Source organism: Oreochromis niloticus, linkage group LG13, assembly GCF_001858045.2.
Source record: "Oreochromis niloticus isolate F11D_XX linkage group LG13, O_niloticus_UMD_NMBU, whole genome shotgun sequence".
In the NCBI taxonomy this organism is placed as follows: Eukaryota; Metazoa; Chordata; class Actinopteri; order Cichliformes; family Cichlidae; genus Oreochromis; species Oreochromis niloticus.
Window position 1 is genome coordinate 628326 of NC_031978.2, and position 19145 is coordinate 647470.

Consider the following 19145-nt stretch of genomic DNA (forward strand, 5'->3'; position numbering starts at 1 on the left):
GTGAAGACAGTCGCTCAGAGATGGCATCTCATGCTCGTGTGATGTTCCTAGTTGACACATGTGCCTGCCTTCCTCTGACTATTCTTCTCCTCGTGCTTTCATGTCGTGCTGTAAGTAAATAATAACATTACTGTCTGTCTGTGTCTGTCAGTGAACAAGCCTGTGTATTAAAGGTTTATTTTCTTTGCTTGACAGCCTACAGATATTCAGTCAGTTCGTCGATCACACCAACCTGTGGCTTTTAGGCATAAAACATTTTTGTCATTACTGGGTGGATTAGACAAGAAAGCACTTTCACACAATGTCAGTGGAAAGCTGTGATTTGGTACCATCTGGTGTGGCTGGGACTTAATTGAACTCTAAGGCTACGTTCACACTGCAGGCGAAAGCGCATCAAATCCGATTTTTCTGACCCCATGCGACCCATATCCGATCATGGTCTGACAGTGTGAACGGCACAAATCCGATATTTTCAAATCCGATCTGGGTCACTTTCGTATGTGGTACTGAATCCGATACATATCCGATGTTTTAGAAAGCGACTGCTGTTTGAACGGTCATGTCGCATTAAATCTGTCTTTTACGTCACTGACACAAGACAGACGCCAATTAGCACCGGAGAAGCGCTCGAGAAGACATCGCGAACGCTTCCTGGCCATCCAGTGAAACTGTTGGGAAGACAACGTGAACATTTTATTTGTACTGTGTAATCTGCAGATTCTGACAGAAATCTGCAACTATCCTTTGAAGCACCGCTCCTCTAAAACAGCAATAAGGATAATTATTAGGTTATTTACATTATTATGTAAATAACAAAATAACTTAAAGCAAAAATTGGGAAACATAAAGTCCGAAGTCTTTATATTAAGGACCATCAGTCAAACAATACTGTTGCTCTGGGTCTAAACAGAGCGCGTTGTGTGTGACGTCTTCTTTTGCGCATGCGGGCCGCTTTGAGCGTTCATACTAGAGCGCGTTTGCTGTCACATTTTATTTGTAGTGTGAACAAGCAGACAAAAAAATCGGATTTGATCAAAAAATCGGAATTGAGCATTAAGACCTGCAGTGTGAACGTGGCCTTCTTTCTGTACCTAATCAGGAACATGGAATCATGAGGGAGACGAATACTGCTACAAATCTAAACTTGTTACAAATAGATGAATTTGTGTTTAGTTATTTTTTTGGAACAACAACGCTTCTGTGCCATGAAGCCAATACCGTTCGAAAGCCTGTTTATTTCACCCTTAAAGAGTGTCATATTAGTAATGGAAATACATTTCTTTAGTTGCACCCATGAAAAACTTCTCTGCCAATGCCACAACACTTATTCTGCTTATGACTCTTGTTTGATGTCATTTTTTGGATTGGATGATTAAAGCAGAGCTTGCGTTTGTAGTGAGGACCCGAAAGCAGACACTGGAAGCAGGTCTGAACTTAACAAAAAGCCAGCCGTTTATTCTTAGGCTGCATGGAAATACAAACAAAAGGCAAAGAGAGACTAACAGCAAGAAACTAACCTGAGTGAAACTAAACACTAACAGCTGGGTCAAAGATCCAGACCATGACAAGCAACACATACTGGCAATTTAACAATTCAATTTTATTTAGAGTGCCGAAATCACAATAGCGGTCACCTCAAAGCACTTTATATTTGCAAGGTGAAAGTGAGTGAAGAACAAATACCCACTGCATCATGGGAATCCCCGGCAGCCTACGTCTATTGCAGCATAACTAAGGGAGGATTCAGGGTCACCTGGTCCAGCCCTAACTATATGCTTTAGCAAAAAGGAAAGTTTGAAGCCTAATCTTGAAAGTAGAGATAGTGTCTGTCTCCTGAATCCAAACTGGAAGCTGGTTCCACAGAAGAGGGGCCTGAAAACTGAAGGCTCTGCCTCCCATTCTACTTTTAAATACTCTAGGAACAACAAGTAAGCCTGCAGTGTGAGAGCGAAGTGCTCTAATAGGGTGATATGGTACCACAAGGTCATTAAGATAAGATGGGGCCTGATTATTTAAGACCTTGTATGTGAGGAGCAGGATTTAGAATTCTGGATTTAACAGGAAGCCAATGAAGGGAAGCCAAAACAGGAGAAATCTGCTCTCTCTTTCTAGTCCCTGTCAGGACTCTTGCTGCAGCATTTTGGATTAACTGAAGGCTTTTCAGTGAGTTTTTAGGACATCCTGATAATAGTGAATTACAGTAGTCCAGCCTGGAAGTAATAAATGCATGAACTAGTTTTTCAGCGTCATTCTGAGACCGGATATTTCTAATTTTAGAGATGTTGCGCAAATGGAAGAAAGCAGTCTTACATATTTGTTTAACATCTGCTCTCAGCCTGCAGGCTTTCTTGTGGGCGGCCATTTAAAAGTCAAATGGGAGGCAGAGCCTGTAAAAAAAAAAAAAAAAAAAACTGTCAGTCTGGTTCCTTGGAAACCAAATATATCATGTGTGGCTCAAATGTTTTCCACAGTACTGTACCTCTCTGTTTTTAGTGTTTAGCAACTTTTAAAAATGTAATTTCTTGTTGCAGTCTGCAGGTAACTGAAATAAAATCACTTTTAGCTTCTCCTTATTCACAAGTGGTCACCAAAGCAGGATAGCACTGCATCTTTGATTTGCCCGATCACACCAGATTAACTGTCCTGATGCAATCCCAGAGCAGTTTGTGTGTCCTACACATTACTGGTCATACTCATGTATTTCCCTGAAAGTGAACACAGGAACTGCAGAGAGACTGAACTGAACCGAGCACATCATCTACATAAAAGCTGTTTTCTTGTAGAAATCTTGAGACGACGTGTCATGCTTATTACTGTTTAATGTGACTTTCATACTTCCTGCAGATAAAACGCGGGCAGGTTCCTGTCATCTACTACACAAACCTCCTCATCACCACTCTCCTCCAGCTGTTCACATTTATTGCTTTCGTGGCAAACCCAGACCAGTTTAAGTTCAACTCCCCCTCCGTGTCTTGTTATGCCTTCAGTATGATGGCTAATCTTGGCTTCAAAATATGCATTTCTCTAGAAGGGTATGTGTCTTCGTTTGTACTTCCATTCTATTACTCAGTGAAACATCCTTATGGCCAGAAATATGAGCTTCTGTACTCCAATAACGATATTATCTCTTTGTATTGTGTTACAGATCTTCTATCATCGTCTTCAGACAGTTGGACAGCATCAGAAAAACTATGATTTCTGTGCTGGCTTGCGCTGTGACCTGGGTCATTTGCATTCTTACCATCTCCCTTACTGCACAGAAAGTCTTTATTGTTTGTATTCTTGCCATACTCCTTGCTCCACTGTACATCCTCTGCTTAGCAGGGACCCTCAAGTGTCTGCCTGCTGCCACCTCAGTGCCTGTTAAGGAAAAACGAAGAATTGTGGGAGCAGTAGTTCTACTGTTCCTTAACTACTTCGTCATGATCTCTCCAATGATCGTTTTGATTTTTCACATCAGATCTTACGTGCTAAATCACATTCCATACATTATAACACATTCCACAGATGTGATTATGACCTTATTTCTGCTCAGTCCTTTTGCGGACTTGATTCTTTTCGTTTTCATGTGTGACTGGTTCACTGACAAGCTGGTGGCATCTTTGTGCTGCTGCATTAAGGATGACAGCACCCCATCAACAGTGTGACTGACGGTAGGACAGACAGGTGGTTTGATTTAGGCAGAGAGAAGGAGAAGCAAAATATGATGAAAATGCAGGAAAAGAAAAAAAATGGTCTGCAAACCAAACTATTTTAAATGTTGTGCAAGTGAACGCCTCACCGTGGATTCAGCTCTCTCCTCTCAGCTGATGTGTCAAATCGAAAGTAATGGGAAGCATTGTTTTGTTATGTAATGATGCTGTCATTAAAAATGTAGAATTGTTCCTGAAATCGCCAATAAAACCCCGACCAGTATTTTAATGACTCATTTCTGTGTAATATATGAGTGGTGTCTCAGAGCGTTGCTGTGCAGAATAACTGGGCTGAACCAGCACAACTGCTGCTTGTCTGAGCTCCATGAAATCTAACAAAATCATCAACTCTAGTGTTTGAGAATTCAGTAACGCTTTATAGCACGACCTGCATTGTGATTTTCATCAGTTTAAATATGAGCTGTAATCCATTGCATCCTCTTGTGCCTGACAGAGCTGGGATGTGCCATTTTTGCCATCTTTCCCTTCTGGCTTCAAAAAGGCTGAACTTGATTTGTGTAGTGTATCTTTTCTCACATTTACTAAAAAGTACCCAAAGAACTCATTTACATATTTCACTGCCACTCACTCATATTAGCGTATGAAGGCACATACCTCTGACCCATGGCCATGCCCTCAACCTGCAAGTAATGCTTACTGTTGAATTCCAAATCATTGTTAGTAAGACCCAAAAAATCCAAAAGTTGGAGAATGTCTGCATCCGGACGTCTGGATAAACGCTGGAAGATGTTTGTCACAGCTGTCAATCCCATCTGTGTGTTAATATTTGTATATAGACTGTCGATATCTATTGCAAATAAAAAGGCGTGGTTAGGCACAGTCACAGGGCAGAGAATTTCCAGCAAGTGATATGTATCCTTTAAATAACTGGAATGTCTGTTGGAGAGATGCCCGAGGAATAAATCAATATATTGTGAGATGTTGTAGGTAGAACTGCTACAATCAGAGACTACTGGTCTCAGACCAGACCGACCATCCAAACCGCCAAGACCATCCAGTGAATAGGGTTAGGTATAGAAACAGTTGGACTTAGTTTTCTTCCCATTGGAGCTTTAGTGCATGGCCCTAGGGGCTGGGTGGACATCCTAGGCCTTCCTTGATTCTCCTGTTTAGCTGCTTAGCTGTTCCTGCCGCCACTTTTATCAGATCTTGTCACCACTGACCCTCAATAGGTGTAAAAAAAAAAAAAATATCAATCCAAGGTCTCTATTTCTACCTCTCCCTCCACTTTCCTACAACCACTGTTGTATCATTCCTTGTGTCAGAGGATTGTTGGTAAAAGTAATGGCAAGGGTTGCGAACCCTGGCTGGGTTGAGGGCATCTATCAGATCAACTTAGAACCCATAGAGTGGGGCAGGTAATAATGAACGCAAAATCCGCACTTTCTCAGATTCTAACATAAAGTGGCTATCACCACATACAAGCCTGTTTCCTTGCAGCATATCCGGTGGAACCGTAAAATTTGTAATTTAACTATGCCGCAGAACGTTTGAAGTGGATGATGGCTCGTTTTATGTAAGAGCGCATGCGTGTCTGTAGGCTTAAAATACACCTTGAAATGTAGATAAAATACTGATACTGAACTACCTCACCGACCGACCACAGTGTGTGAGGACTCAGGGCTGTGTGTCGGACAGGGTCGTCTGCAGTATGGGGGCCCCACAGGGAACGGTTCTGGCTCCGTTCCTCTTCACCATCTACACTGCAGACTTCTCCCACAACTCCACCCAGTGCTTCCTGCAGAAGTTCTCTGATGACTCTGCAATAGTCGGCCTCATCACTGATGGGGACGACATGGAGTACAGAGGACTGACTCAAGACTTTGTGGACTGGTGCCAGCTGAACTACCTCCAGATCAATGCCAGTAAAACCAAGGAGCTGGTGGTAGACTTCCGCAGGCACAAACATCCTCCACTGCAACCACTGAACATCCAAGGTATGGACATTGAGGCTGTGGACAGCTACAGGTACCTTGGTGTTCATCTGAACAACAAACTGGACTGGACTCATAACTCAGACGCCCTCTACAGGAAAGGGCAGAGCAGGCTGTACCTGCTGCGGAGACTCAGGTCGTTTGGAGTGGGGGGCCCACTCCTGAAGACCTTCTATGACTCTGTGGTGGCCTCAGCCATCTTCTATGGTGTGGTCTGCTGGGGCGGCAGCATCTCTGCTGGGGACAGGAAGAGACTGAACAGGCTGATCCGAAGGGCCAGCTCTGTTCTAGGATGCCCTCTGGACCCAGTGGAGGTGGTGAGTGACAGGAGAATGGTGGCTAAGCTGTCATCCCTGTTGGACAACATCTCCCACCCCATGCATGAGACTGTGACAGCACTGAGCAGCTCCTTCAGTGGGAGACTGCGGCACCCACGGTGTGGGACGGAGAGATTTCGCAGGTCTTTCCTCCCCACTGCTGTCAGACTTCACAACAAAGACTTCAACTGATCAAACATACACATCCACACATGTGCAATAACACTAATGTGCAATAATCTTTTCTGGCATCGTTGTATTTTTACTCAGTTGTATAAAGCATTTGTATTTTATTTTTATCTTATTGTATATTTTATTCTATTTTATTCTACTGTATATAGTATTGTATTTTATTTTATTCTATTCTGTACAGTTGTGTACTGTATTTATTCTTATTTTATTTTATTCTAATTTTTGCTTCATAACTTTTGCACTGTCCACTTCCTGCTGTGACAAAACAAATTTCCCACGTGTGGGACTAATAAAGGTTATCTTATCTTATCTTTATCTTAAAACATGGGCTGTAGTGCACACATAGCCAACACCTCCCTCTTCCACTCGCTCATGTAGATGTTTGCGTACAATGATGCGCATCTCCGTGCCTTCAACCTGTAAGTAGCAGTTATTGTCAAATTGAAAGTTATTGTTAGTGAGGCAGAGTTCTAACAGACGGACAATCTCTGTGTCTGGGTGCTTAGTGTCCAAATAACGCAGGAAATGGTAAATGGCCTGTAATTTGTATAGCGCTTTAAGGACCCTAAAGTGCTTTACACAACCAGTCATCCACCCATTCACACACACATTCACACACTGGTGATGGCAAGCTACATTGTAGCTACAGCCACCCTGGGGCGCACTGACAGAGGCGAGGCTGCCGGACACTGGCGCCACCGGGCCCTCTGACCACCACCAGTAGGCAATGGGTGAAGTGTCTTGCCCAAGGACACAACGACCGAGACTGTCCTAGCCGGGGCTCAAACCGGCAACCTTCCGATTACAAGGCGAACTCCCCACTCTTCAGCAGCTTTTTTACCGCTGTCAGACCCATCTGCATATTGATATTTGCATACAAACTGTCTGTGTCAATAGTGAATGAAAAAGCATGGTCAGGAACAACTACAGGATGGATTACCTGCAAAAACTCATATGTATCCTTCAGGTAACTGGGATGCTTGTTGGAGAGAGGTCTGAGGAAAAGATCAATCTATTGCGAAATATTGTATGTGGAGCTGCTGCAATCCGAAAATATCGGTCTCCCCAGTGGAACCTTGAATGGGACGGCCTACGTCTCAGGTCACTTATGTATTCTGAGCAATGATAGAATTGTCTCGGCCTAGGATTGTTGGGTCCCAGTAAATAGTTCCTCTGTTTAACAGAGATGTTTTTTTTTGTTTTGTTTTTTTTTTATGGAAAAGCTGGCTTTTTCATTATCCAATTGTCCATTTGGTTCCCACCTACACTGCTGCTATTTTGGATCCCCTGTCCGCCGGTTTGATTACCATCTGTCTGTTATTTTGTAGTTCCCTAATAGCGCGCTCCTCCTCCACTGAAAAAGAGCCCTCCCATCCCTCCTCCGGCCAGAAAGAGTGGAAATGGCGGATATCTCTTTTTATCAATTCCCAAGTAGAATCACAGTGTACCTTCCCAGACCGAGGGAAGGACGAGGGGCTCTCTGCAAAAATCATCATCTTTAAAATAGTCGCCCAGCTTCACCCGTCTGTGGTACTGGTGAAGGTCCCTTCAAGCTCCAAACGGGAGAATTTTTGAGGAACTGGAATGAATGTCAGACCCCTCTCCAACAGGCTAATCTGTGCCAATGATGGAATAAATACCTTGGAAAGATTTAAAATATTCGAAGAGGAGGACCAGCTCAAATCAGGCCTGGGACCTGGGAACCTCATTCCCAACTCCCTGCTCCAGGTGCAGTCCTAGTTCTACTCTAAACCTGCATCCAACTGCAGGCTCTTGCACCAATATTTAAAGATTCTTTTGGCTGTCTCCTCTGTCCAGTGTATTTCATCCGTCATAGTATGAAACTGATGTGGAGTAATACAGGGTAAGTAATTGAAATGGTGCCTATGATGTTATTAATTATTGTGAGATTTTGCTTCTGAAGTTCAGTGAGCGAGTCGGAGGAGTGAATCTTTGTCCCGAAGAAGTCCACGTTAGGAAACACGGACCGTGCATCCCACACTACCATGTGCAACTGTTTAATTTAATGGTAAAATGGTAAATGGCCTGTATTTGTATAGCGCTTTACTAGTCCCTAAGGACCCCAAAGCGCATTACATATTCAACCATCCACCCATTCACACACTGGTGATGGCAAGCTACACTGTAGCCACAGCCACCCTGGGGCGCACTGACAGAGGCGAGGCTGCCGGACACTGGCGCCACCGGGCCCTCTGACCACCACCAGTAGGCAACGGGTGAAGTGTCTTGCCCAAGCACACAACAACCGAGACTGTCCAAGCCGGGGCTCGAACCGGCAACCTTCCGATTACAAGGCGAACTCCCAACTCTTGAGCCACGATCAATGATTGATGTTTGTTGTTCAAACCTATCGAGAGCACGTCCAAACCCGTCTCCTCACAGGTCAACGTCCTCTCCAGAAGTTATGAAAGTTACTTTAAATTCGAGTCGCCCAAAATTACTATTGGCTTGTTAGCACGAATTTTCCAATCCTGCAATTTTCTGCTCTTCTGAGCCCGATGGTACTTTGGCATATTCCTCACACCTAACTTGCCCCCCACCATGGCACAGCCCCCGGTCGCACGCCCGACCCTGCGACTTGTATTCCTTCAGAGGTGCTGTCACCACCACTGTTGTTGTCGCTCAGTTTAATGTTGCAACTGAAATTAAGATAGAAGGATCTGTGCGGTCCAGCGAATCGCTGCTCATATTCACTGCTTTTTACCGATGTTCCGGGTTTTCTGTCGTCATCTCCCCTATGTCTCTTTCACCTGTTTCAGCATTAACTGTTTATGCTGATTAGCTGCGGGCCAGCACATCTCATGTGGCGAAGGCTCCCCCGCTGGGCTGGGTGAGTGGCGAGAGCGCGGAGGAGCTGAACGTGGAGTTGCTAATGTGGGAATCACTGTCGATCGAACGGGATCCGCCGCTGCCCCAGAACGCCAAGAAAAGGAAGCAGAAGATGTAGGTAAATTCTGAATATCCACATCCAAATCTACAGCTACATTAGATCTAATCGTTTTATTGAGATGAGCCGACCCATCCCTCCCCACTGTCCTCCCACCTCCCTCTTTCAAATCTTCCCTAAAACCTAAGTGCACTCCAACATGGGGCGGGGTGTGGGCGTCCCCCACCTAATGTTCCGTCCTACCCTGTACTTCCTCCATCAGCGTTTTTTGCTCACCTAGAAAAAGTGTATTCTTGTGAGCACCAAGCACTCTCTCTTTCCCCCATGCCTTTGTTGGCAGCGCAGGGAACTGCTTCTCATCAAAGCTATACCCAGTGGCTCCAGCGCCACTTCTCTCGCTCCTTCTCCCCTTTCCACCTGTGGATGCCCGCACTTCAACCTTTCCCCTCCCCAGAAACGAGAAGATATTCCACTACTGTTAAAGTAGAGGCCCTTAGTCGAGCCCCATATCTCTTCACAGCGCAACCCTTAGCAATATCCAGTGACACCTTATTCTTCTTCACGTTGTTCAAAACCTGAATAACAGTTTCATAGTGGTCATGTAAAAAGTACAAATTGTTCGCCATCCAGGAGCATGTATTTTGCGCCAGTTGCACTTTGACCTGTTCTGTCAGTGCCGTTGGTTTAGTAAAGCCGGAGAGCCTACTGACCTGTCTTGTCATACCCCGTGGGTAAATTCCCGTTCTCAGTGCTTCATCCACCACATTCTTCTGATGTACTGCTTGAATTAGCTTAAAGATATCCTTTGCACACTGCCTGTCTGAGAGGGTGTGGCCCATTTCAGTTCCTGTATTTGTTTAGTTTTAGAGACGGATGATTTATACCTCTCACTGCTCACAGTGCGCTACGCTTTAACCGACATGTCCTACAAGTTTTTATTCTTTCTGTTGACTGCTATAACTCTGTGGTTTTGAAAATGGTTTAAAAATGTAATTGTAACTGTTTGCACCAGTTTGAGAGTATTCGTTGTGCTGTATCCTGCGTCCAATGAATGTATCCCCGATTGTTCGGGGCGCTCCCCGAACAATCGGGGATACATTCATTGGTTCAGGATCAAAAAGCGATCCGCAGCAAAGTTATTGATAACTGTCAAGTTGTGTTGTTGTTGTTCCCTTGGAAGGGAAGATGAAAAATTAATTACCGGGAAGAATATGCCAGCATTGGGGAAGGCAATCTAGCTTTTTTATATAGCATTCTCAGTTGCTTAATGGAAGTCTTTTCTGCATCCTGATTCCTATTATTGATCCCTACCGACAGTATCACTAATTTGGTGAGTGGGTGGGCTGGAGTCTTCTCCAATATCCGAAGAAAGTGGTAAAAAGAGGCCCCTGGATAACTATCAATTTGAATATTTTCATTATTGTAAGCTGGTATACGATTTAAATTGGAGTCTCATAAGAACCACATTGGTTTGCTCCCATGAAATTCCCAGTCTACAATTTTTCTCCCCTTTCTAGCTTTGTGACAGCTGAGGCGACACCTATGTCCCTGTTCTTCTCTGTCTCTCGTTCTCTGTCGTTTCCAGGGTTCCCCCCCTGGGAGGAAGTTGGTCAGCAGGGTGGATATTTTGGAGGTCAGATGAGGTCTCCACAATTTTGTGTTCAGCCACACTGTGATCCACAGACCTTCCCATCATCATATTGTTATTCCCCACCACCTCTGTCTGTCCACTTATGCTCTTTTCACCCTTTGGGCTTGAATTCATTCCTCGACCTCACCCAGTGGGCGCCCCTACACAGTCAGCTAAGCCTCTGGCTGCAGGAGGATGGGTCTGGTTGCTGTTCTGAGATCCCTGATTGTACGTTTGTACATCTGGGCTGTCCTGAAAAACTGACACATTAGAATGGATAGCTTTTTAATCTGGTGAAATGAGTGGCTCTTGCTCCTAGTTTGTTGCCCTTTCTGTATACAGTCCTAATTTGTCCCTCACTCCTGTTTACTCTATTAATAGACTAATAGGTTTTCTCCAGTTTACTCTGGACTGGACAAAATCTTCATCCATCTGGGAAGTTGGAAGCATAGCTTTTACCCTCCCAGGTCTCCCCCCCCCTCCCCCTGTCTCTGCTCCAACACAGGACGGGAGGTTGAAGGAGGACAAAGAGAAGTGTGAGGAGGGGACGACAGTAAGTAGGGGCTTACATCTATCAACTGTGGACCCCGAGTGGACCTGGTCATCTGTTCACTGTTTGCAGTGCAATAGGAGAACACATGTGGCCAGGTGAATCATCCCTAACCCTACTGAATTGTAAGATTGGTGTGAAGTCGTCTACCAGAGGAGTGGATTGTAAATCCCGGCTGGTGGGATTCCTTGTAATATGAATTTCAGGATACAGTGTTGTATTATTTATTCTGTTTGTTTGTCCTAAAGGTGGAAATTCCTCCTCACTTTCTATATTTAATTCTTCCACCATCCCCTCCCCAAAAAATTCCACAGAAGACAGCGGCGAGGGATCGGAAAGGTGTGAGGACTCCAAGTTTTCAGTAATCAAAGACTTAGCTGCCTCCATCGTAGCTTGAGATAACCGAGCTTTATAATGCTTAATCATCCAATTCTCTGCGACCTGGAAGGCTGTGTCATCCCACGCTAAGTTTCTGTGATTTATGATGGTCTTAGTATAGTGTTCTTGTAGAATGGAGAGACTATTCTGCAAACACGTTTGCGTATTTTTGCTTACTGCCTCCCTGAGTTCCTCCGTGGGGGAAGAGGGTTTCAATGAATACTATAAGTTTTATTATCTGTTTCATCATTCCCCTGGGAGGATTCTGGGTCAGAATAGCCTTGACTATGATATTCTTATGATTTATAGCCTGCATCAGCTTGAAATAATTCTTTGCTACCTGTCTAATACTGTCATTCAATGGGTGATGGAGCAGGAAGAGGTGTGGAGGATGCTGTTGTCACAGTCCTGCATTTCTTGTATAAGCATCTTGAGGCCCCTCACACCCATGCAAAATTATTATTTGCTGACTTTTCATCGGCATTCAACACAATTCAACCCTTCTTACTTGCTGACAGGCTTTGCAATCATTTTAAGCTTGACACTACTCTGACTGGCTGGCTGACAGACTTTATGACCAATAGGTCGCAATGCGTGAGGGTGAATCATGTATTTTCTGACGGTGAAGAATAAGAATCTGTTGCTAGCCAAATTTCAGGGCGCTGGCAAGATGGACTTTTGGCCATTTACAACAACAATGTGCTTAGGAAGGCTCATTCTATTGTTAATTGTTTGAACCATCCACTTCACAGTGAATTTGAGTTGTTCACTTCTGGCCGTGGTCTTAGACCTTTGAGGAAGACCAAAAGACTCCAGGTTTCTTTTATCCCCACTGCATCCCATCTCCTTAATGGCAAATAACCGTCCTGTGACTTTCTATTACTATTATTGTCATTATTATTTTATATAATTGTTTTGTTTACTTTTAAGTTGCCTGCTGCTAAACTAATTTCCCCTTGTGGGACAATAAAGAATTTGAATTGAATTGAATTGAATACACAGAATGATAATTAACCTGTGAGCCTGTTTGTCTCCCTCCCTCAAAGTATTGCTATTATGTTTTCTGGCAGATGGGTTTATTCCCCTCCCCGCTGGGAGGCTTGATTAGGCCGCCTTGGACCTCTGAAGAAAAGCCACAGTGTTGAGGCTTACCTGTATTAGGGCCTTTGGTCCACTTCACCATGGATTTTCGGTAGCTTTTAAAGCAGGCACTGTGTCCGTATATCCTGAGTGGGAAGAGTCTGAGGCTACGTCCACACGTACACGGGTATTTTTGAAAACTGAGATTTTTCGTTTTAAAAAATAATCCCGTCCACACGTAAACGCAGAAATGAAGGAAAACGCTGCTAGGAACATGCCAAAGCAACAGGTGGCGATATATTCCTAACCGTGTAGAAATGTTGGCCAATCAGAAGTCTAGAAGCCTCGGTAGGAAATAGTAAACAAAGATGGGGCATAGAAGCAGAACCGAGTCGTATGTGTGGAGGGACAGTAACTGTGTGTGTATATGTAAGCATTTAAACACTGCAGAGAGTACAATTAACAGTAACAGTATTGTAGAAATGCATTTCACAGAAACAATAACGTGGCGCACAGTGTGACGTCAAAAAAGGCGCACACCTTTGACGCTGCGTTTTCTCCGTTTTTCTCGTCCACACGTAAATGCAAAAACTGAGTTTTCGAAAATCTCCACCCTGGCAGGCGTTTTTAGAAATCTCCGTTTTCAGTGACTGAAAACGCCGTTTACGTGTGGACGAAAGGTGCAAACGCATAGAAAAATCTGCCAGGTATGTGTGGACGGAGCCTGAAAAACTCCATGCAGAGGATTACAAACAGTTCTATTTCTCCTGGTGGAGGAAGTCAGTGATCAGGGTTGGGTATTAGGAAATTCTGGCTTAGTTTTCTTTAAGCTTGGATGCACTGGAGCATTGGAGGTACTAGCGGTTGACTGGATCCTTATTATCCTTGTGAACTCCTCATGTGACTCTGTATTGCTCGTTTGCTTGGATATTGTCCACATAGTCTTAGTTATATATAGAGGGACCTCAGAGCTTTATTCCCCTGTTTCTAAATAAATAAATAAATAAATAAATCCAACCACCAAGGAGAGCAGTCTAAAGTGCTCCAAATCTAAGAAAAAATATTTAAAAAAAATATAAAAAATTAAAACCATACCTGTCACCAACAGGTGAGCAGATCCTCCCTGACCTCCATGGAAGGGATCTCACCCCCACAGAATAAAGTTTTGTATATGTGTGTTTTTTATTATTATTAATTTCTGTGTATATTAGTAATGTAAGAGTTAATGCAGCTGTTAATAATCACAGCAAATAACATCAGTTAGTTTAGGTTTAGAACTCACTCTTTAGTTACACAATATTAGTAGTTTCTTTAAGTGAAGGAATCTGTCGGTGCGCTTGTCAGCCTAAAAAAAAAAAATGGCTAAGCCTTTTCCTAATTAAAACTATAAAAACCATGAATTAAATAAAGCACAGGGCCCTCTCTCCTCACATACGACCAGACCTTCCCAAAGTGTGGGGCGGGGTATGAAAAGGGAAAAAAACAAAAAAAAAAACAAGGCTTGGACACTGCTAGCACGGGGCGCCCACAGAAACGCAAAGCAGGAGATGAAGCATCGCCAAATATGTTTCCAAACCAACTTCATTCTAAGCCAAAGACTAGAAAATATGGTGAAGCATATCTTCCCTTTGGCTTCACCTGCACAAGTGCCAAGGTAGGTCTCTGTGACAGAATCAATTTTCCCTGCGTCGGGAGCAGCGCTGGGCTCTCCAAATCACGGACAAACAGTATCCCACAGCTGTTTTTGTTTTTGAACCCATTTTGCACAGAGAGACATTTTTTGAAAAATGTATTGACAGCAATGTTGAATATTATTACACAGGAAAAAAACAACTACACGTAAAATAATCACACCGTGACGCCTCTGCCTTTCTAAATGCAGGGACAGTAACTGCGTGTGTATATGTAAGCGTGTAAAACCTGCAGATAGTCAGATTAACAGTATTTTGTCTCTATCTGCCATTCTGCAATTCATCTCATGTAAACAATAACGTGGCGCACAGCGTGACGTGAAAAGAGGCACATACCTTTGACGTTGCGTGACGAACTCTGTAATCCTCGTCCACAGGTAAACGCAAAAAAGGAGTTTTAAATAATCTCCGTTTGCGGTGAATCGAAACGCCGTTTACGTGTTGACGAAACAGCTGCGTTTTCAAAAATACCCGTGTAGGTGCGGACGTAGCATAAAAGAGTTAGTAGTTTATTTTCTTACTACCTGTAATTTATTGCCGTTTGCTTGTATTTGCTTAATTGTTTACTAAATGTTTGAGGTGTGAAATAAACCGCAATGGAGCAAAATATGGGTGTGTGTGGTTGGAGGATGTGTTTGTGCGTGCGTGTGCGCGCGCGGAGGGGGCGCGAACATTTTTATTGTTAAACAAAGGGGGGCCTAGCAAAAAAAGTTTGGGAACCACTGCATTACACTAAGTTGCATAAAAAAATCTAGAAAAATTTTAAAAACAACATTATTATGGGTTATGATTAGCTCTACTCCTTCTCTACATCTCTTCATTTTTCAAAAAGTGGAAATTGTTTTTACAGTTCTTCAACGCTCTCCTGCGCTGACCACCAGGCCGTCCTGGGTGAATCTAGGAGAACCCGCTCCAATGACACTGTCCCCATGGATGCAATACTTCCTGCAAGAGTGATATCCAGTTGATTTAGTAAAAGGACTAGATGTTACAATCCCTGATAATGCATTGCTTTAAATCAGGGGTCCCCAATCCCAGTGCACGAGGGCCGGTGTCCCTGCAGGTTTTAGACGTGTCCTTGATCCATCACAGCTGATTTAAATGGATAAATTACCTTCACGATGGCCGTTTATCAATGCCCAAGTACGCGAGTACGTACTCGCGTGCTCGGTGAGTACGTACCCGCCGAGAACGCGAGCACGGACTCGTGGGATGTTTCTCAATTCTCAAGTACGCGAGCACGGACCTGTGATTTGTACAGTCGGAACACCTGCGTACGTGATGATGTCACAGGTCCGGAGTTTTTACTGCCGTCCCCTCCTAATTTAACTGTGAGTAACATGTTATGAAGCTTAACTTTAATCACAGCCAAACCGGTTTACTCAGGAACAAATAAAACACTGAAATAAACCAAACATTAACATTTAGAAGTGATCTAAGTGACTTATATATCATTTTTAACCTCAGTAGTGAAACCTCTATTAATAAAAATAGTGTACATGTACATACGTGTACATACGTGTACATACCTTAATAAAAACAAGCAGGTGAGATGTTAGAACGCTTTTATTTCTATTCTAGTGGACACTCAATACTATAGACAGCTGCTGGGGTTTCTTTAACCTGAGTAGTGAGAAGTCCGCGAGCGGGGGGGGCGACGATGTGGCGGGAGTCCGCTGTTGAGTTTTGGACGAAATGCATTCTGGGATATTTAGCTGTCCCAAGTCTACACCGATGCATGCTCGATAAAATGGGCGGATCGAGAACACATCCGGGACTTTTTCGCATTCTCGGCGTGATGCGTACTTCGAATTGGAACAGTACTTGGTCTCCGACTGATGACGTTTCACGAGTACACGAGAACGCAAGTACGCACAAGTACGCATATTGATAAACGCCCAACATGTCTTGAAGTTCTCCAGAGGCCTGGTAATGAACTAATCATGTGATTCAGGTGTGTTGACCCAAGGTGAGATCTAAAACCTGCAGGGACACCGGCCCTTGTGGACTGGGATTGGGGACCCCTGCTTTAAATGGAAAAATTTTGAGGGATGGCTGTTACACTGAACAAAAATATAAAAGCAACACTTTTGTTTTTGCTCCCATTTCTCATGAGCTGAACTTAAAGATCTGAAACATTTTCTTCATACACAAAGGACCCATTACTATCAAATATTGTTCACAAATCTGTCTAAATCTGGGTTAGTGAGAACTTCTCATTTGCTGAGATAATCCATCCCACCTCACAGGTGTGGCATGTCAAGGTGCTGATTAGACAGCATGAATATTGCACAGGTGTGCCTTAGACTGGCCACAATAAAAGGCCACTCTGAAATATGCAGTTTGATCACACAGCACAATCTGGAGACTATGGGAGGGTCTGTATGACAGTGAACTTCGATCCGGGTGCTGACACCCTGAGGACTGTGGGGGTTCTCCTGCCTCTGGGCTTCAATCAACTGATTTGACTTACTTCTTAAACAAGATGTGTCAATGCGAGGGCCCTTTCCCAGCTCGCTGAGGCACTTCTTCCTGCCTTGGTGGATTTTAAGGCACATGTCAGTTGTTAGTATTGACCAGCCACTTTCCTACCATCACTGATTGTCTGTTATTTTCAGTGCTGGTTAATCTATTCATCTTGGTACCATTCGGTGGTTTGTTGCCATTAAATCTGTCCGGAAACGGTGTTCTTCCGCCCCTGCTCTCGCAGACCCTAGGGATATCTTCTCCTTTGAAATTTTTGTAGCAATATTGGGTGTACCCAAGAACACTAAAATGCGCTGGGTACTGCCGGTATGAGGTGCTAACCCGCACCAACCCCATTAGGGTCTATTCCCTCCTGTCAGCAGTCTTTCCAGGCTGTCATCTGCCCTTTCGCAGCGGTCACTGGATCACTCCAGAGTTCTGATTCAGTAAAAGGACTAGATGTCACAAATTAAGTTAAAGTTTGTTTGCCCTAAGAGGTTCAAGAGGCCAGTTAGCCTAAATAATTCGACCTTTCAAAAACCCTCTACCTCACTCCATGCAGCTGCACCCTCCCCCAATCGCACATCTACACAACTAAGCTTTTTCAATGGCAGCGGTGTTATTTTTAGCCGCTGTCTTAATTAAAGCATCACTTTTTAATACTTTTTAATATGAGATATTACTCTTGGACCGCCTTGTCCCCATTCAGGACATTTCTCATCATTTCCCCAATATTTTGCCTGTTTAAACTGTGATTATCTTCAATTCTGCCCTGTGTCTTCTCATGTGGCGAGGGCGCCCCTGCTGAGCCAGGCAACAGGTAAACAAGGGTTAAAAAGGACCAATAAAACCCTTTTTATTAATACTAACCCCATTTAAGCTATATTCTAAAACTGATCCATCCCACACTATCCTTTCCTCCCTCCTTAACCCGTTAAAACCAAAATAGAATGACTCCTGATTGAACTCACATTGTGTGTTATAATTAAATGCCAAACTCGGCTTTCCAAAAATGTTAATATAGAATGTTAATCAATGTCTGTCTCTCCTGCCTCCACCCCGCTTGCCCTCTCAGACCAGCTATTGGGTCTGTCCTCCAACCCCAATCATTCTGGACTTCAAGATGAATATTCTTACCGGAGAGCTCACCTGTATCTCCGTATACATCCCGGTTCAACTGGATCACACTGAGAGAATCTTCTGATGTGTGTGACGTCCAAAAGCAGACTGGGAGGGTCATCATGATTTTTTTTTTTTTTTTCCATCTTTGTTTGCCACTCCTTTAATCCTATACAGTGGGCTTGTCCTTTTGTGATGTTCTTTAACTGTGTCAATCTCTCTTTAAAGTTACTCATTTTACAAAGCCTATTTTATGGAGTCTTTGGGTGAAAAACAGTTAGTCCACACACCGTAGGGGCAACAGGAAAAAAACAGGCTAAAAACAAAAGACCTCTCTGCTTAAAATCCAGAAAAAAAAGGGGTTAAAAGAATCTTCCTTCCATAAAATTAGGGTTCAATAAACGTATTTCTCTCCCCCAGAAGATATATTTTGACATGGGAGGGCTAGTTTTGCTTGCTCCCTCTTCAAATTAAAAAGCCAAAGTTGGGAGGGCTAGTTTGGTTATTCCCACGTGGCTGTTTTTGGTTAAAAAGATCAAACAAGAAGTTTGAGGATTGTTTACTCACTCCCATTCCAATTATCCAGTTAAGGCCACAATGGGATATTAGGGGGTTTAGGATAAGGGTTAGGGTTAGGCATTCATTTTTATTTTTTTTTAGGTTTAGGGCAGTGGTTCTCAAACTTTTGACATCATTCCCCATGTGCTCAGGAAGAAATATTTTCACGCCCCATCTAAACAAAACAATGAAACTATTTGTAACTTTTGTCACTATACGGCTTCGTTAGTCTGCAGCACTTCTTCAAAAAGCAACAAGTTAAACAGAATGTGAACATTACCAAACACGGAAAAGTTAAGTTCAGTCTTCGTCGTATTTAAAAAGAAAAAAGAAATCCAGAAACTTGTGAACAAAGATGAAAAATATATAATGTTTGACAGTTTAATACTATTCACTCTTGGTGGTTGCAGTGAGCCTGTTTTTGACTGCAGAGCTGTGGCGGGGCGTGGTCTGCAGCGCAGCTGCGGTAGAGGCGGACGCACCTTTCGGCTCCCAACTGACTCTTCAGGCTGTTTTGTTGCTTTAATTAATTTATTATTAACTACAATATATGCACAAAAGAAATTACTAATGTAAAAAAAGTGGTTTTATTTATATATGTTTATATAT

The 19145-nt window shown here is 43.4% G+C and overlaps 1 protein-coding gene across 1 annotated transcript; it reads left to right on the plus strand.

Annotated features, from left to right (window-relative positions):
- On the plus strand, positions 1 to 3659 carry LOC102080825 (uncharacterized). The gene is made up of 3 exons (XM_013264362.3): positions 1 to 110; positions 2845 to 3032; positions 3146 to 3659. The coding sequence occupies exons 1-3, from the start codon at positions 21 to 23 to the stop codon at positions 3645 to 3647; spliced, it is 780 nt and encodes a 259-aa protein (XP_013119816.1). The 5' UTR covers positions 1 to 20; the 3' UTR covers positions 3648 to 3659.
- Positions 3660 to 19145: the final 15486 nt, after the last annotated feature.

What these genes read in the sequence shown, in the direction of transcription:
- LOC102080825 (XM_013264362.3), top strand. Translation starts at nt 21, where the DNA reads ATGGCATCTCATGCTCGTGTGATGTTCCTAGTTGACACATGTGCCTGC. An exon ending in TCGTGCTTTCATGTCGTGCT is followed by an intron (nt 111 to 2,844) that starts GTAAGTAAATAA and finishes TACTTCCTGCAG; the next exon opens with ATAAAACGCGGGCAGGTTCC. An exon ending in ATATGCATTTCTCTAGAAGG is followed by an intron (nt 3,033 to 3,145) that starts GTATGTGTCTTC and finishes ATTGTGTTACAG; the next exon opens with ATCTTCTATCATCGTCTTCA.